Source organism: Alligator mississippiensis, chromosome 11, assembly GCF_030867095.1.
Source record: "Alligator mississippiensis isolate rAllMis1 chromosome 11, rAllMis1, whole genome shotgun sequence".
In the NCBI taxonomy this organism is placed as follows: Eukaryota; Metazoa; Chordata; order Crocodylia; family Alligatoridae; genus Alligator; species Alligator mississippiensis.
In genome coordinates, this window is record NC_081834.1 from 50,883,547 (window position 1) to 50,901,664 (window position 18,118).

The following is an 18,118-nucleotide window of genomic DNA, read 5'->3' on the forward strand; positions in this document are numbered from 1 at the left end:
TGAACTGGACCATACTGGACCACAAGGGATCAAGCCATTTCATGATGCTCTCCTTCAGCTGCTTCAGCAGTGTCTGCACATCTGGTGACAGTGGCCTGCCCCAGCCAGGAACATTGATCCCATGGAACTTCTCTGTTTGGTTCTGAAGTTCCCACACTATGGGGAACACCTGGCTAAGGAGGGCATTGCCAGCGCTGATGGTCTCAGTGGCACCAAGGAAGGGCTAGAGGACCACCAAGATCTGGGAGATTGTATCCCACTCAGCTCTGTTAAGGAGGGCACTGATCCCAATCTCCCTGACCAAGACCATCTCATGGATGGGCTTCTGTTGCTCCACCAGCCTCTCGAGCATCAGGTGTGTGGAGTGCCACCGAGTCTCCACAACCTGCATGTTTTTGTGCTGTGGGATGTTCAGCTCTCCCTGTTTGTCCTGTAGCATCTTGCTCCCCTTGATGCTCCAGTGGAAGTAGCCTGCCACCTTCCTGCATTTGGAAATGAGCTTGTTGGTGGTGCTGGTGCTGTCACCGGCAGCCCTGTCCCCCTCCAAGGTGTCCCTGATGATCAGTTGGAACTTGTGTACCAAACCGCAGATACCAACAAAGTTGGCATCATGGACCATCTTGGCCATATCGGCCCCATTGTTGGTGACCATGAACCCGTGGGTGAGATCACCCTGCCCAATGAGCCACCCCTGCACCAAGTAACTGATCCCAAGGCAGAAAGCAGCCCAGATCAAATAATTCTGCTTTTTATACATTTTTTCCATCCCTCCCCCAGAGCACTGGGATTGGAAGGGACCTCAGGGAAGAATCACAGTCACTGGCCAGCTACACAGTCAATATCAGATAAGTCCTTCCCCTACTCTTCCCCCTCCATTTCCTTATTTTCTGTTTCCCTGCAAGCAAGCCCAGCTTCATCTTTGAAACTTTAAATGTTTTGAAACTTTTGAAACATTTTGGCTGCCCTCATTTTGTTTCAAGGCTGTTTTGAAACCCTTTGTTTTGTTTTGATTTCACTGTTTTGAGCTCAGAATGAACTCATTTTGAAACAGCATTGAAATGACACAGCCGAATACATTTTGCGTGGCCCTAGTTAACAGTTGCAGATAGTGCCATCTATCATAGGTACAGGAGCAGGCAAACCCGACCTGACCTGTATTAGCATCAGTACAATGTTCTTAATTCCCTGACAGTGAAGCTTTGGTATGTATTTAAGTATCCATACGTATCCTTAAAGATATCTTTATTGTTTCCAAGACATTCATACAACAACAGCATGACTTGGTACTTTCCTTCCTAGGAGCTTTGGAGAACTCTTCTTCAGTCGCTGGTGTATCTCCACATCCTACCTTTTTGTAATTCTAAACGTCCATCATAGTCACACAAGCTCTCAGTATCACCAAAATGGTAGAAGCATACAAAGTGCTCACCAGTATTGTACATTACCCCAACTACTTTGTACCTGCAATGACAAAACCTTTGTTTTAGTAAACTCTGATAAATTTGGACATCTAACATTTTCTGTTGAACTAATCGGGACTGGTGACATGCTTTAACATACTCTCTACTTAAATACAGAGACCTAAATACAAGATATAAGAATGGGATTTGGGGGGAAAGGGGACAGGGTACTTCCATCTATTTACTTAATATCGTCATGGCTACAACATAATCTTACACTACCAACTTATTTAGTGTCACAGACAGAAATCTCTGGTGGAACAAGCTAAGGATCAATTTTTTCAGCTCTTCTGAGAGCCAGGTTCACTTCAATTGTAAGATGCATGGTTTTTCATTAATGAACTGATGTTTACTCAATTTCCTTCTTCTATTGCACTTATTACTTTTGACCCTGAAATGTTAAAATAGGTAAAGTATTTGCTATTTGCTAGAAAACCTGATAATACTAATTTATTCAGCACTTACCTGTGATCCATTGTGACATCTCTATTTGAGCAGTTCAACTGTTTTTTAGTATAAGAACCTATGTCTTTAGAAGGGAGTAATATTTACTAAGTACCTGTTGATAATTCTTGCTTAAGTTGGTGCTGTGAGGCAGAGGCTTACATTAAGGGTGCAGCTGCACCAGTAAAATATTTTTGCACATTTGTGTATTTCAAGGCTGGAAGGCATTATTACATCATCTTTTCTAAACTCTTCTGTAACAGTATTTCATTTCCAAAAATGAATGTAGGGTTTTCAATAAGGTGGGCACAGCATTGTTGACTGTTTGGCACTTCAGAAAACAGCAGGGGAAAAAGGGGAACCAATAAATCACATTTATGCCATAAATCAGATATACAGGCTACAGACACATTGTAACCAGGCAAAGAGTGAAGACACTAATTTTTGTTTTGGCTATAATTGTGCCCTGCTGCGTCTTCACCCAATTTGCATTACACCTCAGAATACTAACATTCTGACTGAATTTTCTCCTGTACAGAAGGAAAGCATGCTATGGGGAGTAACAAAAACTGGCATAAGCTTATTGCTTGGGTGAAGGTTGTAGGGAAACCATGGAAGAAAAAGGTATATTTAGTTTTAGGGTTGTAATAAAGAAACATAAGAAAACCTTGTGGATGCATGAAGCTTGACCTACTTGAAGTATGATGTGTCTAATCCGCTAGTACTGTAGTATACCCAAAGAAAGTTACTTTAATGTGTGGAAGATTGTAAAGGAGCACCTAAGGTTTCTGATTAAAACTGATTTCAAATGGGAAATGTTTAAAAAATAATTGTCCTATTTATAAGAAAATTGTAACACATGTAAAAGAATTTCTGTTTTAGTAGATGATGATGCATTACATGGGTAGGCAAAAAATTATACCCTGTGAAAAGATTAATTAACAGTACTGTGTAGTAGGAAAGGGTGGTGTACACACATGTGTGTGTGCACGCACACAGACACACACACCACTCCCCACAACCCCAGCAGTGGGCCAGTGCTGTGCTGTTCTGGGGAGCTTTGCTCCTCAGCTGTTAGTCAGACTCTTTAGTAGCCTTTCCTCATGGATGCCTCCCTACCTGTGTCCCCCAGCTGCACAGGTAAAAGTAGGGGAATGGAGCAGGGCCTGGCTGCTCTCTCTAACTCCCCCTGCTCAACTTGCTGCAGATTGAACTTTTTTTTTTAACTGAAGGTGGAAAAATGTCCATAGGGGATTCAAACCCATTAAATGGAAGTCAGACAACATAGCCATTAGGACACACAGCCTTCCAGGAGCTACCTTGTGCCTCCTCGCCCCCTGTACCAACACTTGCAAGTCACCCTTGAACTCAACTTGGGATGGGGTAGGGGCATCTTCATCTTTCAGCCATTCAACAAGGGCATTCTGAAGTTTGCTAACATAATCTAAGCCATATTTAAAATAAAAAGCATGCACTTCAATGTTATCAGTGACATAAAATAGTTAAGATTACTCTCCTTAATACAATGAAATAATATGATGGATAAGCTTCACAGGTTGCAGAATGGTGTACAATTGAAAAGTCAGCTAGCTCTTGTGATAACTACAGTGAGCCCAGAGTTTTCAGACCAGAGATAGTGTGTAATGCATCTTAAACCCCATTGTGGACAGGAATGCTGGTTAGCACTGTGCCAGGGTTTGACCTAGTTACAGTTACATGCACAGCACCCTGGTCCTTCCCAGCCCTGACTGTCTGCTTTGCGATCACTTGCCTGTATTCCGTAGCAGTGATCCCAACTCTTGCCTGCCAGATCTTGATGTTTTTAGGATGATATCAATTCAGAGGTGCTAATTCTCACCGCCACTACATGACGGTAACCCAATGTGGGTCTCTTCCGGGGCTCCGACCTCCCCTATGCCCTGGCCTAGTGCCACACAGATGTTACGCTGCCATTCATTTATGTCTGTCTTAACAGCTGACTTGTCTTTTATTTTTTAGGCATGCACCTGTCTTGAGAGCCATTTCAACAGAACTAAAATTAATGTGGACTACAAGACTTCTACCAGATACAGTGGGAGGAGGGGGGTATGGGCATAGGTGGATTAATACATGGGCCCGTTGGGCATGAGCCCAGGGGCCCCTACCATTTCAGGGCCCCGAGTTCCCGATCAGCAGGAAAGTCGTGGTTTTAAACTTGGCACTTTTCCATCTCCCAGGAGGGAGATAAAAATGGCACCAAGTTTAAAACCCTGGCTTTTGCAGTTGCTTCTCTGCAGCTGGGAGTGGGCCTCTCCCCCAGTGAGGCTGGGGGGAAAGGTCAGGGCCGGCCGGGAGTGCAGCGCTGTGCCAGGGGGGACGGGGGCAGGCCAGGAGCGCCTTGATGTGCTGTACAGCAAGGCAGGTGGTGGCACTGGGGGCAGTCATAGCGTCCCCCCAATTAACCTCAACCCTCCATAGCTGCCCCTCCCAGCACTTCACCTGTGCAGCATGGTGCTCCTAGCCTGAACCGGCCCAGCCCCATGCATGTGTTTGACTGCAGGGACACAGCCAAGCAGCAGCTCCCTCCTGGTCAGTGCAACAGGCGCCAGGGGGGAGCGAGACAGAGCTGTGGGCAGCTGCAGGGGTGTGGGGGTAGGGAGGGAGGAGGAGAAGAGGGTTACCTTAGTGTGATGGAGAGTGGGGGAGGGGGGAGATCCTGGGAGGGGAAGGTATGTGTGTGTGTGTGCATGCACGTGTCTGCATCTGCACATGAGTGCTTGTGTGTGCATCTGTGTATGAGACTGGAAAATGGAGATGCCTGTGTTCTCAATAGCCTCTAGAGTTATATGGTACTGTAATGGGAAACACAAGATCTGGGCCACAGACCTGACAATGCAGTTGTCTGCAGCCCAGAGTCTAATAGGGCTTCTAGGATTGGGAGCAGGGGACTTGATTGGGGACCTCAAGTTGAACAGATAGTTATAACTGAGGGTTCTGCAGGTCAGGTTTCCTATGGGTTTTGGTCAATGACTGAACGAGAGGAGTTTATGGTGTCCCCAAGACAGCCTGCTTGGGAAATTGAGGAACAACAACAGGATTCACAACCATCATACCTCCTCACACCAGTGCTCATGATTCTCTTGGTGGTACACCACCTGGGACTAGAGAGATTAGTTATCAGTTAGCAACTGCTATATCTGGGCTTCCAAGAGTTGGCAGATAGAGGCAAAGCTGGTTCAGACCAGCCTGTGGGTTTCTCCAAGTTGTGACATCCAAAACAGGTGGATCTGAGAGCACCAGCAGAGGGTGGGCTCTTCATCATATGGGTGGTCTGGACAAGCTGAGATGCTAGGTTGTGGCAGCCAGGTCAGGGGCCACTTCAGGGACAAGGAATCAAATAGGGTCAGGAGTGATCAGAATCCAGGTATAGGCCACATCAGGAAGCCAAGAAGTCAATCTGACAAGCTGGAAGTTTGGATAGAGCATAGATTCAGAAGGCAAGCTGGGTCAGGGATCCAGAAGAATACCTTGGAAACACCTTGACAGATACAAAGGATTTCACATTTGCATCAGACTGGGTGTATCTACACGTGCCCCTACAGTGCTATTGTTACTGTGAAGTCATTTAGCACTTCCTCTTGGAAGTACTAAATGATGGCTCAGTAACAACCCACACTGTGTCATGCTGATGGCACATGGTTATTTTTAGCTAGTATATCACCATAGCAATGACCTATACCAAGGAAGCATGTTGTTACAATGATGTGGTGGTAGCATCATGATTTTTGCCCACATAAACTATGTTGCTGTAGCATGTTGCTACAACGACATAGCATCACATGTAGATATGCTCACAGAGTAGTGATACTCATCCTGTACTACTTAATACAATCAGGTCCATTTCCTTATCAAGCTTTTCCATGTTATTAACTCCCAGTGTATATCAGATTTTTTTGGTATGATTTTCCAAGAACATAACCTTTACATTTTCTGCAGATTTATTTTATTCCATTGCTATTGCCTCAGCCCTCAGGTTCATCCATTTTTTTTCCTGTATGTTATCTTGGTTCTTTTCAGTTGTGACAATGGTTCCCAATTTTAGATCGTCAGAAAATTTCATCAGCAAACTCTCAACATTTGTGGCAAGGTCATGACATAAAAATTAAATAGGCATTTTTCTATTCTCATTGCATAGCAGCCCGCTCTTTTTTTTTTTTTTGTCTTGTCCTCTTTTAATTCATATATCTTAAGAATTTTTTTGCCATTTATTTTTATGTCTTTTGTCATGTCTAACTCAGCTTGATTTTTGAACTTCTCACTTTATCCTTATTCACAACTGGAGCCAATTCTTACAGATTTTCTTCCTTGTTAAACATATAGATTCATAACTGTATTAGTGTAGCAGGAGGCTTGGTGCTCCTCCTACTTCAAGAGAAGACAGTCTGCAGATGAAGCTGGAGGCAGGTGTAGTAGGAGACAATTAGAAGTCACATGACCCAGATGGGGTCTGAGCTTACAATATATAAGCCCAAGCCTGATCTGGGGAGGCGGCCTGGCCCTGGAGGCTGCTGAGAGAACATCTCCTGGGCAGGATGACTGCAGCTCCCAAATAATACCTAGGAGATTACAGCCTATGATAACAACTGGAGGTATGGAAGGAACTAAGGAGAGGAAGAGGTCCAAGCAGGACTAGAGTCCGAGTAAATGTGTAGAAAGTACCAGGCTGGGTCCAGGTGCTTGGAAGTAAAACAGAGATGTGACCAAAGCAGGTCCAGTGCCTGGGGAGGCAAGAAGGGACCAGGAAGGTCCAATGCCCAGTGGGGACTAGGTACCCATAAAAAGTATGGAGATAGGAGCCAGAGTGGGCTTAAAGCCAGAACCAGAAGAAACTAAGACCTGGGAGTAGGATAAAAGTGGATAAGAACTCACTCAAGAATCCCTGGGGCGGCCTCCCTTTTCTCAAAGGTATAAGCACTGTGGCGGGCCAGTAGGGGGTGCTCCTGCATTGAGCCACTCACCTCACTGTGCCTGACCACCACAAGTAGTGGTCTCCCTTACTCAGCCGAACCAAGGGGACCTCAAGCCATAATCTAGACCCACTCCCAATAAGTCTCCCATGCTAGGTACAAAGCAGAACTTTATTGGTTACAAGGGGTGGGGTTGGAATAGGGTACAGGGTAGAGCAATATCAGAGAAATCCCATACAGCAAACAGGTATGGCTGGGGTAGCCTTTGATCTCGCATCTGAGTTACTGCAAACTATATATCTAGTTAGATCTCAGGTAGCTTACTCACAAGTATCATCCAGAGACAGGTGGAGATTCCTTCTGGAGGCAGGCAGTTCCTTGATCATGAGTTTTGAGAGAGAGAGCAAGTTTCAGATGGTTCAGGTCTTCTCTCCTCTGAGTCTTCCTCATGGCTTCTGCCCCTCCTCCTGGGCAGTCCTTAACTTTTATAGCCCTTGTGACCTCATTTACCTGGTCCAATGGAGGCCAGCACCTGTTGGCTGTCAGCCAACCAATTTGAAATGCATCACTGGTTGCTGGGCAGACTGGCAGTCTCTAGCCCCCCAGGGTGCTCAAGCCCCTCACCCAGGTACATGATGCCAGTCACGTAGGCAGAGGGAGTAGGTTCCCCCCTCCCTCAGGAATGTATCCAGCTCAGGTTACCTAAAGACATAGGGTAAGGTGTGTATCCTCTGCTGGGTCCATCCTAACCAAATTGTCACAGAGCAGAGTTTTTGGGGAGAAACAGAGGTGGCTTCCTGCCACAAGCACATCAAGGCATGGCAGGTGAGCACAAGCGGAGGATCAGGGTAAAGCAAGGGCTGAGAAACCACCAAAGGCACAGACCAACTTTTAGACCCCCACTCTAATGTATGGCACTTTACATAAAGCAACATGAGTTAAAGCACCTCTCTGACCCAGCACATCAGGTCAGGGGGAAGCCAAGCTAGTTGGATCAGTGGGGGGAGGATGCACCGGCGGGGTGGGGTGGATTCAAGCCAGCCTGAACCAGCTCTCCTGGCAAACAGGTTGGGGCACTCCATCAGCCTTCAAGGAGGCTGCCGAATCACCCCTCTCCCCAGCCCCACTTCCTGCCTCCCAGCTCTGGGGATGTTAGCAGAGAGGGAAGGGGAGATGAAAGTGGGCAGCACTGAGATGCCAGCTGGGCTTTGACCAGCCTGAGCTGGGGTGGGGATGTTGGACAGAGCCCCCCACACCTCATGCCCCCTACCCCCCCAGCTACCACAGTTGGGTCCATGAGGTGAGGGGGATCCATTCCACTCCCCCCTCCAGCAAAGACCAGGCAAGCCAGCAGCTTGGTACTGCTCACTTCCCCCTCTCTGCTTTGCCCAGCCTGATCTGGAGTATGAAGGCATGGAGTAGACCCTTCTCACCTCGCAGGCTCAGCCTGGCTTCAGCTAGGGTAGTTGGGCTCCAGCTAGGGTAGCTAGGGTAGCTGGAGGGGTGGGGGGTGCATGAGGCAGGGGATCTCTATTCCACACACCCTGTCCAACCTCCAGCTCATCCAGGGCAAAGCCCAGCCAGCAGCTTGGTGCTAGTCCCTCCCTCCTCCTCCCTCTCCAACCACTGACAGCCCCAGGGCTAGGGCTGAGCTGCATCAGCCCAGGCCAACACTTGAAAAATGATCCCTAGGAAACACAAGTTTCCTCTAAAGCAGAGTACCTAAATATAATACTTCATTTCAGGAAAGTTAGTATTTTATGCAACTGGTCATTTTTAAAGTGCTCTGCAGCCATTCACATGTGCCCTGACAAAGTTGTAGAGCACTTTCAGGAACCTGATCATGCAAAACAAAGGTAACTTGTGTAAGCACCCCAAGAGGTGTCATGGCCACTCCTGGGACAGGCCTTTGTTACAATTAGCACTTTGGCTTAGAGCTTGGGTTCCCAACCTTGGTTTGCAGCCCAAATCAGGGTCATGGGGGGCCCTCAGTAGGGTCACAAAGGGTACACAGCAGCAGCACGGAGAAGCGGAGAGTGCTTCTGGGTTCATAAATTCATAGATTCATCAATGTTAGGGTCAGAAAGGACCCAAGTAGATCATTGAGTCTGACCCCTGCCCTGGGCAGGAAAGAGTGCTGGGGTCAGATGACCCCAGCCAGGTGCTTGTCCTGTCTCCTTTTAAAGGCCCCCAAGGTAGGGGAGAGCATCACCTCCTTTGGAAGCCTGTTCCAGATTCTGGCAACCCTTACTATAAAGAAGGTCTTCCTGATGTCTAACCTAAATCTGCCCTCTGCCAATTTGTGGCCGTTGTACCTAGTTACTCCAAAACAGAGCATCTCATATTCCTTGCTGCCTCCACCCCCATGAGACCTGGGTCTAGGGGAACTTTGAAGGGTGTGGAGCATAATGTCAGATTCCCCCTCAGTCCCCAGAATTTCTTTAGCTAGGACACTTAGGTCCCCTGGTTCCAGATCCAGCTCCTCCTCTAGTAGTTGGAGGCTCACAGTGGGAGATGGAACTGGGGTGGAAAAGACTGTTCTTCTGCTGCTGGTGCCTATTTCTGGAGTTAGAGGAGGCAGTGCAGGTGCACGGACAGCTACTGCTCCCACCTCCTTGCTTCCACTGGCAGCAGAAGACTCATGGCTGCCAGGAAAGAGGATATGTCTATGTTTGTATGGGGGAAACTTGCAGCTCTAGCTCTCCCCCTATCCACTTTAGCCCCTCTCCCCCCCTGCCAGAAGTCTTGCCACCTGCCTTTCCAGCATGCTTCATATTAATCTTTCCTATGCTGGAAAATGTGTCTCTGTGTGTAACTAATAATAGAATACATGTCTGTTAGACCCCGACTCCATGTGGCGCCCAACAACTAGGGAGACAACGATCCAATTACCAATGGATCCTGTTACTCATTAGCCAGAGTAGATCAGGGAGCAAACACCAGCACACACTGCTCGCAACAGCTTTATTCAGAATGGAGACAGCTTCGGGCCAGCTCCTACACCGATGGAATATGGAGAGCTGCCCTGAACAGTAGATTCTTCCTACATTTATACACTTTGTCTTATACTCATTAACATTCAGTCCTCCTCTGTCCTGCCTCTTGTTCCACCCATTTATCTTCCCATCTCAAGCTCTGCCTCTGTTTACTGTTTGCTTCATTAGCATGGAATTGCCTATGCATTTCATTCATTTACATGTCTTTTTGCCAAGGCCATGAACCCTCTTCTTTCGGTCAATGGGCATGCTCTGGAGGTTTCTTTACCAATCACCATTCACCCTTTTGCATATGTTCATCTTGGCTATATGTTATTTTTTAAATTCCAGCCTGTTTTCTTGTCCCAAGTTGTGCCATCCTCCCGCTTTTTGGGCCCCTTTATCTTATTTTGTCCCTTGCTGTAGCTGGTTTACAGCACACAGAATTAATTGCTGCTTTTTCTAGAAAAAGTAGTTGCCACAATAAAAATGCTTAATATAGACAAATCTTATATATATACACACACACACACATACATATATACATATACATATATATATATGTTTCACAATAATTCTATTATATGGTTAAATCTACTTGCCTATGCATCTGCAAGGTTATTTTAATACTTCATTTTGCCTTGTGACCAGCAGCCTTGCTGGGACACAGATTAAACCCTTATTCCAGCTGCAAATTCAGTGCCAATTCAATGCTCCCCAGCAGTCCGAATGATGGTTACCCTAACAATGTCTTATCTTCTTATTCTCTGATACATGAGGCCGTGTCTGACTTCTTCTGTGTTGTGTTTTGTTTACTGTTCTGTGTTGTTATGTATGATATACTTAAAACAATATCTCTTCTTCTTCTTCTTCTGTGCCTGCCTGACTTGTGTTGTGTTAATCTATATCTGACATCTGTGTTGTCTGTAGTATAAGTGTAAGTATGATTAATAATAACTATATATAATTGAATCTTATCTTCTGTCACTTTGACTTCTTTTATGTTAATTTGAATCTGTGATATTTTTCTGTGTTCTGTTTACTGTTCTGTGTATTGTGTAACTAAAATCATCTCTTCTTCTATGACTAAGTGTCTGACTTCTGTGTTGTGTTAATCTGACTTCTTCTGTGTTGTTTTTAGTCTGTATGTAACTATAATTAATAATATTAATAACTATATATAATATCTTCTATGAATGTGTGACTTCTGTGTTGTAATAACATCTGACTTCTTCTATGATGTATGTGTGTGAGTGTGTGTAATGTGTGCTTCTCTGCACAGTGATGGATCACACTGCCAGGGAAAACAAAGTTTTCTTCTTAAAAAGTTTTGGGAAAAAACCCAAGAAGAAATATAGATTGAAAGAAATGAATTGGATAGGGATACGTAGAGGGATTCTAGTTAGGAAGCCAAGCCAGTCCAGTACCTTTCAGATGCTGTTGCTCAGACAGAAGCAGCTCACAAAAGGAACAAAAAGCCTGCAGACAGAGGCTTATATGCTGCCCCCCCCCCGCCAGAGCACTGTGATTGGAAGGTGACTTAGGGAGAAATCACAGTCACTGACTAGCTAGAGATGTCAGTCCTTCTCGCCCCCATGCTCCCTCCTCCATCTTTTCAGTTTCTGTTCCCCTGAAAGACCACTTCCGAATCTCAAAATCTCAAAATCTTTTCCAAATCTATTCAGAGGCTCTAAATTGATTCAGAAGGGTTTTTTTGCTTCTCCTGATTTGATTCAGATTTGGACATTTGGCCTCTGAATCAGGCTGAATATTCTCTGAATCAAATTGTGGATCAAAGCTTCGCACAGCCCTAGTATCAAAGGCCTTCTTAAAATCCAAGTAAATTATATCTACCTCGACTTCTATTGCCATGTGCTGGAAGTGCTTCTGGATTTGCCATCACACAGGTGCAAGAGGATCCCCCCCCCCCACTCGCCAACCAGCCACCACCCCCACCCCACCCTCATTTTAGGGTTGTTAATGGCGGCAGCGCAGTTTCTTAGGGTTGCAGCAAAAAAAAAAAGCTTGGCTTAGAGGATTTCCAGGCCTATTTTATATTCAAGCCTCTGAGTTCCTTTGTTTCAATGATGTTTGTAGAAGACATAGCTGTGCCACAAAAGCAAAATTGCAGTCTCTCTCTCAGAATCAGATAGTCTCCTTTAATGTCACCCATCACGATTTAGATGGAAAGGAAGAAACCAAACGGATATGGCCCCTGGAGATAAAGCTAATGTTAATTTCTACAACTCAGTAGGCTGGCTCCTCTTCACAGGTCTCCACCATCCCCATCCCCTGTCCTTACCACACCAGATTTTTCTGCATTGATCTCATTAGATCTCCCCTAAGGAATCACAATCTTTATGCTGCGTTACTTAATGTCCCAGCAGCTGATCTCTTACCACTGACCTTCTGTGCTGCTCTTCACCTCATGGGTCTCAAATATACAGCCACACAATCTCCCCACCCATCTTCTTCAGGGAGGAACTGTCTCAGGCCAATGCTCTAAACTCATGTTTTGAATCAGTCTCTCTTTCTTCCTTATTCAGGTGTCAGGAACAAAGACCCACACTCACTGGACTTGAACACACTGGCTCAGATACGGCAACTCCCTCTTCATCCCCACTCTTCAGGTAAATCCATCTGTAGAACCCTCTTCTGCCAATCCCTAGTCAGTTACATACTGCTGCCGCCACACCTCCGTGCTCCCTCAAGCTTCTCTTCATGCTGCTTGCCTCACTGGAAAAGAGCCAGCTGTTTGGTCAGCTCCCTTTTAACTTTTCACGCCGATCAGCTTTGCATTCGGCCATAGCTTCCCATTCGCTGCCCTTCAAGCTTTCCCAGCTGATAGTATTAATCAACATTTGGGTACTCAAGCTCGGTTTTTACCCCATCCAAGTGGAAAATTATATCAGCATTCAGATTTGAAGTGCAGGTATTCCACTTACAGTAAACTACATTTGGAACAAGTTGCTATTAGATGTGTTGCATTCTACATCGTCTGAAATCTTTAGATAGAAAAAAAGAAGGTGGAAGAACTGGGATTATTTAGTGTAGAGAAGAGAAGGCTGAAAAGGACTGGTCATAGTCTTTAAGTACCTGAAGACTGGTTAGAAAGAGGATGACATTAGACTATTTATTCTCTGTATCTGCAGGGGCAAAAAAAAATGATGGTCTTCAGTCACAAAAAGTAAAATTTAGCTGTAATCCATGGTTTGGGAAGAGAAATCTCATGTTGCGGTCTTGTCATGAAACTGTTTTCCTCAAAGGAATTTTTCATAACAGCATGCAGCAATAGACCCCTAGATCTACAAATGGATCTAATTTAGAGCAGAATGTGATGCAAACTCTTATCACACCTTGAACTCAGCTTCCCTGTCTTCTATTTGACCTGATTTCTAATTCAGGGGAAGGGAATGGGATCCCAGTCTCAGTACTTGCTCTAATTGCATAATCTCATTAGTTCAAGCACCATTGTTTGTTTTTTTTCTCCGTGCCCCCAGTAGTAGTTTGTACAACGTAATGTTTCCAGTTTCCAGTCATCTAATTCCAGTTTCCAATTGTGATAATCAGTGTGCTGCCTCACACCACTGTAAATCAGTATGTTGTGCTCACCACCTTGGTATTTTTCCCTCTTCTGATTGTACTTTTAGATTCAAGATACAATGAAGAAGGTGGCTTCCTCCTTGTGTCTGAGCTCCAGGGCCAGCACCTCTGCCCCTGGTTTAATCATTTTCTGCACTTGTTTTTGCATCCAGAAGTTGGAATCAGGTAGGAATATCTATTTCTGCTGCTTACAAGGTTTTATAGTTCTATTCAGTGGTTGAATTATTGTAATGACTCAAGTCTTTTAGACAAAACTCAATAAAAAATAGTCACAAGTTTCAGGGGAAATGACTATTAATATATATTTCCCCCCCCCCCCTTTTTTTTTTTTTTTGGAGAAATAAACCTTTACTTGTGCACTAGTCAGATCTCCCTTCCCTCCCATGTAATCATCATGTGGTTGTTATTGTTACAACTTCCAGGGACTTTTATTCCAGCCCCACTGCTGATTTGTTCAGCAGTGAGTAAAATAAACCTCATACCCTTTATTTCCTGCCATTTGCCAGTCAGTCCAACCATCAGAGGATGTAAATCCTAGAGTACAGTAAAACTAAAGGTCTCCTGAAAACATGCCTATTTATACATTCATTCTTCTTTGAACTTTCTCATCACTGGATAATACATGTATAAAAACAGTTAGGTATTACTCCCTTTTTTGGCATTTGTTTGGTACATCGTCAACTCTTCTGTCAACTTCCAAGTCAAGTTCAGGAAGATACACCTTCACTGAGATGATACTTAATAGGGAGTATGTAAAACCAATTCTTACCACTTAAGACACTGACACCTCCCAGGCCTCCCAAAGGTGTTCACCACTGCCTCATATTCCATGGGAAGAGACTCGGCCTCATAGTCAAGAAAACCCTAGGGGGCTTTTCTATCATCCTAACAGCCAAGAATTGCCTTGATAGCATGTGAACTCCTACTTTCAGTTCTTATTTTATATGTATGCAGTTAACCTCTCAGAAAGACAACTAAAGGATAGGCCTGATCATGAAACATCTCTCTTTGTGGAAGTTCCTATATTTTGACATTGACTGTTATCACAAACTGGAATGAAATGTCAGGACACATGTTGTATGCTGAATGGTTCAGAAAATGTCCTATGAAAAATGTTAACATGGTGTTTTGGATATACTTAGGACATCCCACCCATTTACGGGTACAATGTGTTATATAACCTATGGGTAGAGTTGTCAGGTATGTGTATTGCTAAAGTTGCTGGACACTTCCTATTTCAAGATTGTGCTCTCAATTTTTTCCTGTTTAAGCTGCAGTTTTTTAATGTGGGTATCTGTATCATGGTGATCATTTTGGAAATTCTGATTGTCTCTTTGAGCTTCTTATAGTTCTGTTTTGGCACATGTCACAGCCCAGTTCAGAGTAATTGGATCTGCTCAACCAATCACTGCTATTGTGGGACAGGACATCGTGTTACCCTGTCACCTGTCCCCCAGAATGAGCGCGGAGAACATGGAAGTGAGGTGGTTTCGAAACAACTTTGAAGCTTACGTGCATCTGTACTGTGATGGGAGAGATCAGTATGAAAAACAGATACAAGAATATTTTGGAAGGACAGAGCTATTGAAAGACAGCATTGCGGATGGAAATGTTCCCTTAAAGATTCTTAATATCAAATATTCAGATGAAGGGGAGTACAGCTGTTTTCTTCACGATGGCAGTACTACTGCTGGAACCGTATTGGATCTCAACGTAGTAGGTCAGTGGCTCACGTAGGTAGTGTCTTTGCATGGCCTTCAGATTTTAAATTTCATAATATAACAACTGTGGGAGCATGCCTTTGGCTTGCTTATTTATGACACAATGTGTCACATATTTTTTAGTGAACAATTACATTCACAGTTCACAAATCATAATTAATATGTTCAACCTCTTAATACATACATTTTAATATTTACTTCCTTGCCTAAAAAACAGTTCCTGATGGACAAAGAAGGGATCTTTAGGTAGAACGGAAAGAACTTGTTAATAAATATGGTTTCCTAGTGGTCCAAAACGGCTTTCTGGGCTATGTGTTTAAAGTGCTATTGCCAATATAAAGACTAGCAAATTGTCAAGAATGACAGGGGGCCAGGCGGGGACACAGGCCCATGTCCACCTCCCCACCAGCCATTTTGGGTCCAGCCCCACTCTCTCCCCACCACTGCTTGAGGTCTGGGTGAGCTCCCCACTTCCCCCACCGCTTCAGGTCCAGGCCCAATACCACCACTCCCACCACTTCAGGTCTGGCTTCCCCGAGTCCTCACCCAGTTCAGGGCCATACTCACTCCTCCCCACTCCCCAGTCACTTCAGGTCTGGGCCTGCTCCCCCACGTGCCGCTTTGGTCCTGGGTCTGGCTACCCCCCACCCCCCAGTTTGTGTCCAGGCCTGCTCTCCTCTCCCTGCCCCACTTCGGGTCCAGGCCCACTCCCTCACATGCCGCTTCTGGTCTGGGTCCAGCTTTCCTCCCTCCCCACACCGGTTCAAGTCTGGGCCTGCTCCCCCCTCCCCTGCATGCTGTTTCTGGTCCAGGTCCAGCTTCGCCCCTCCACCCAGCTTCAGGTCTGGCCCTGGTCCCCCTCCCCCGCAGCTTTGGGCCCAGCTTTCCCTTCTCCCTATCAGTTCAGGTCTGGCCCTGCTCCCCCCTCCCCCCACTGCTTCGGGTCAGTACCCACTCACCCTGTGTTTCTTTGGGTCTGGGCTCACTCCCCCTTCACCCTACCTGCCGCTTCGAGTCTGAGTCCAGCTTCCCCCACAACTTCAAGTCCAAGCTTGCTCTCCTGCTCCGCTCCACCCCACTTCAGATCTGGTCCCACTCCCCCCCACCCTGCTTCAGGTCTGGGTCTGACTTCTGCCCTCCCTCCTAGTTTGGATCTGGGCATGCTCACCCCTTCCCCTTCAGCCCCGCTTCCGGTCTGGACCCACTCCCCCTACGCTACTTCGGGTCCAGGCCCACTCTCTGCCACGCTGCTTCTTGTCCAGGTCCAGCTTCCCTCTCAGCCCTAAGTTCAGGTCTGGGTCCACTCCCCACTGCTGCTTCGGATCCGGGCCTGCTCCTCCCCCTCTGCCACTTTTGGTTAGGGCCTGCTCCCCTCTGCACTGCTTTGGGTCTGGGTCCAGCTCCCCGCCCTCCCCCCAGTATGGGTCTGGGCCTGCTCCTCCCTCCCCCTCCCCACCAGTTTGGGTCCGGGGCCCACTTCACTCCCACCACTGCTTTGGATCTGAGTCCAGCTTCCCTCCTCCCCGCTTCAGGTCCAGGCCCACTTTCTCCCCGTTGCTGCTTCTGGTCTGGGTCCAGCTCCCCGCCCTCCCCTCCCTCCCGCTTCTGTTCCAGGGACATTCCTCCCTCTTTCCCCTGCCGTTTCAGTTCTGGCACTGTTCCCCCCAGCCCCTCTGCTCTGGGTTCACCCGGCCCGTATCCACCTGGCTCCTCTCCCCTCTCCCCTCCCTCCCTGACTACTGCCTCTCCCAAGGCACGGTACTGCATGGCACTCCTAGTAGGCCAGTCCCAGAGTGCCCCCGCAGCCCCACCTCCTCCCTCCAGCCTGGCCACCACCTCCCCTTCCGTGCCAGCTCTTCCAGGGGGCAGCAGGGCCAGGCAGCAGGGCTGGGTGGTGGTGGGGCACCACAACCATGATCCCCTTCTTTGCCCTCAGGCAGGGAGGCAGGGGGAAGCCCCGTTGTTCGAGCAGCCAGGGCTTTTTTGCCCACACTGCCCAGGACGCCCGGCCAATCAGCGCCCACCTTCTCAGCAGAACATGCACAGTTGGCCCAGAGCGTTACGGAGAGATAGACAGACAGGCAGAAGACTGTACCTTTTATTATATTAGAAGTGTCATTTTGCACACTAGTGGTTATTTGGTAGGTCCAGTTGTGGCAGGATAATGCTACAAGGAAAAATGAGTGTGTTTTTACTTTTGCTAGATGAGAGTAGCCTTTGTCCCTTTGTGCAATAACATCTTTATAGGGGTTCATGATGCTTATGGCTCGGCTGTGACTCCATGTATGACTGCCCCTCCCCTAACTTTGCCTAAAGGTACACATCTTCAATGCTGGATAAAAGCTGCCAGTGCTGTCTTTGGACATTTTGACCCCAGGGAATCCAAGGCAGCAGATAGAGGCTGGGTCCTCACTGCCACCACACAACTGGTCAGAGACTAGCCCCACCCCAGCCTGGTACCTCCGATGAGGATATTAACAAGGTGTCCGGTGACCGTGGGGAACCTGTAGGCAACATGATTTCCTGAAAAGAGAACAATAAATCGCTCCTTCTTTTGGGACTTGTCCCATATTGTGGCTTGTGTGTGCTCTGCTTGGACCTCTACTTTGCTCCAGCCATGCTCTTGCCAGACTCCAGCCCTGCTTCTGCCTTGCTCTAGCCGTACTCCAGTTCAGTTCCTGCCTTCTTCCTGTTTGCTCCAGCCTGATCCCAGCCTCACCACGCTCACTGTCCTCACTGTTTGGACCTCCTGTCTCTGTTCTCCCTTTCTCCCTGATTATGACACTGCCTTTATCCTTGTCCTGAAAACCAAACTTCAACTGATACCTGGTGTAACCCTATCCTGCTACAGTAATTGGTTGAATTACCAGCTACAGCATGGTTGATGCTGACACAAAGGGAAAGAGCTATGACCCAGCATCATCAGCATGTATTCCTTACTCCCAAAACGATTTGCACTATCAGTACTT

General features: G+C 46.6%; 1 protein-coding gene and 1 long non-coding RNA gene across 2 annotated transcripts in view; one reads left to right on the plus strand and one right to left on the minus strand.

Moving 5' to 3' along the window:
- LOC102561363 (butyrophilin subfamily 1 member A1-like) overlaps positions 1-18,118 on the plus strand; it is a 44,275-nt gene that overhangs the window by 11,336 nt on the left and 14,821 nt on the right. Inside the window, exons 2-4 of the mRNA XM_059715056.1 lie at positions 12,372-12,455; positions 13,476-13,593; positions 14,801-15,148. Of these exons, the coding sequence (XP_059571039.1) occupies positions 13,488-13,593; positions 14,801-15,148 (454 nt within the window). The 5' untranslated portion in view covers positions 12,372-12,455; positions 13,476-13,487. The remainder of the gene's footprint in view (positions 1-12,371; positions 12,456-13,475; positions 13,594-14,800; positions 15,149-18,118) is intronic.
- Positions 1,226-7,290, minus strand: LOC109286508 (uncharacterized). The gene is made up of 2 exons (XR_002094578.2): positions 7,179-7,290; positions 1,226-1,461 (listed from the first exon to the last, which is right to left on the minus strand). It is a non-coding gene; the product is annotated as an uncharacterized LOC109286508 (long non-coding RNA).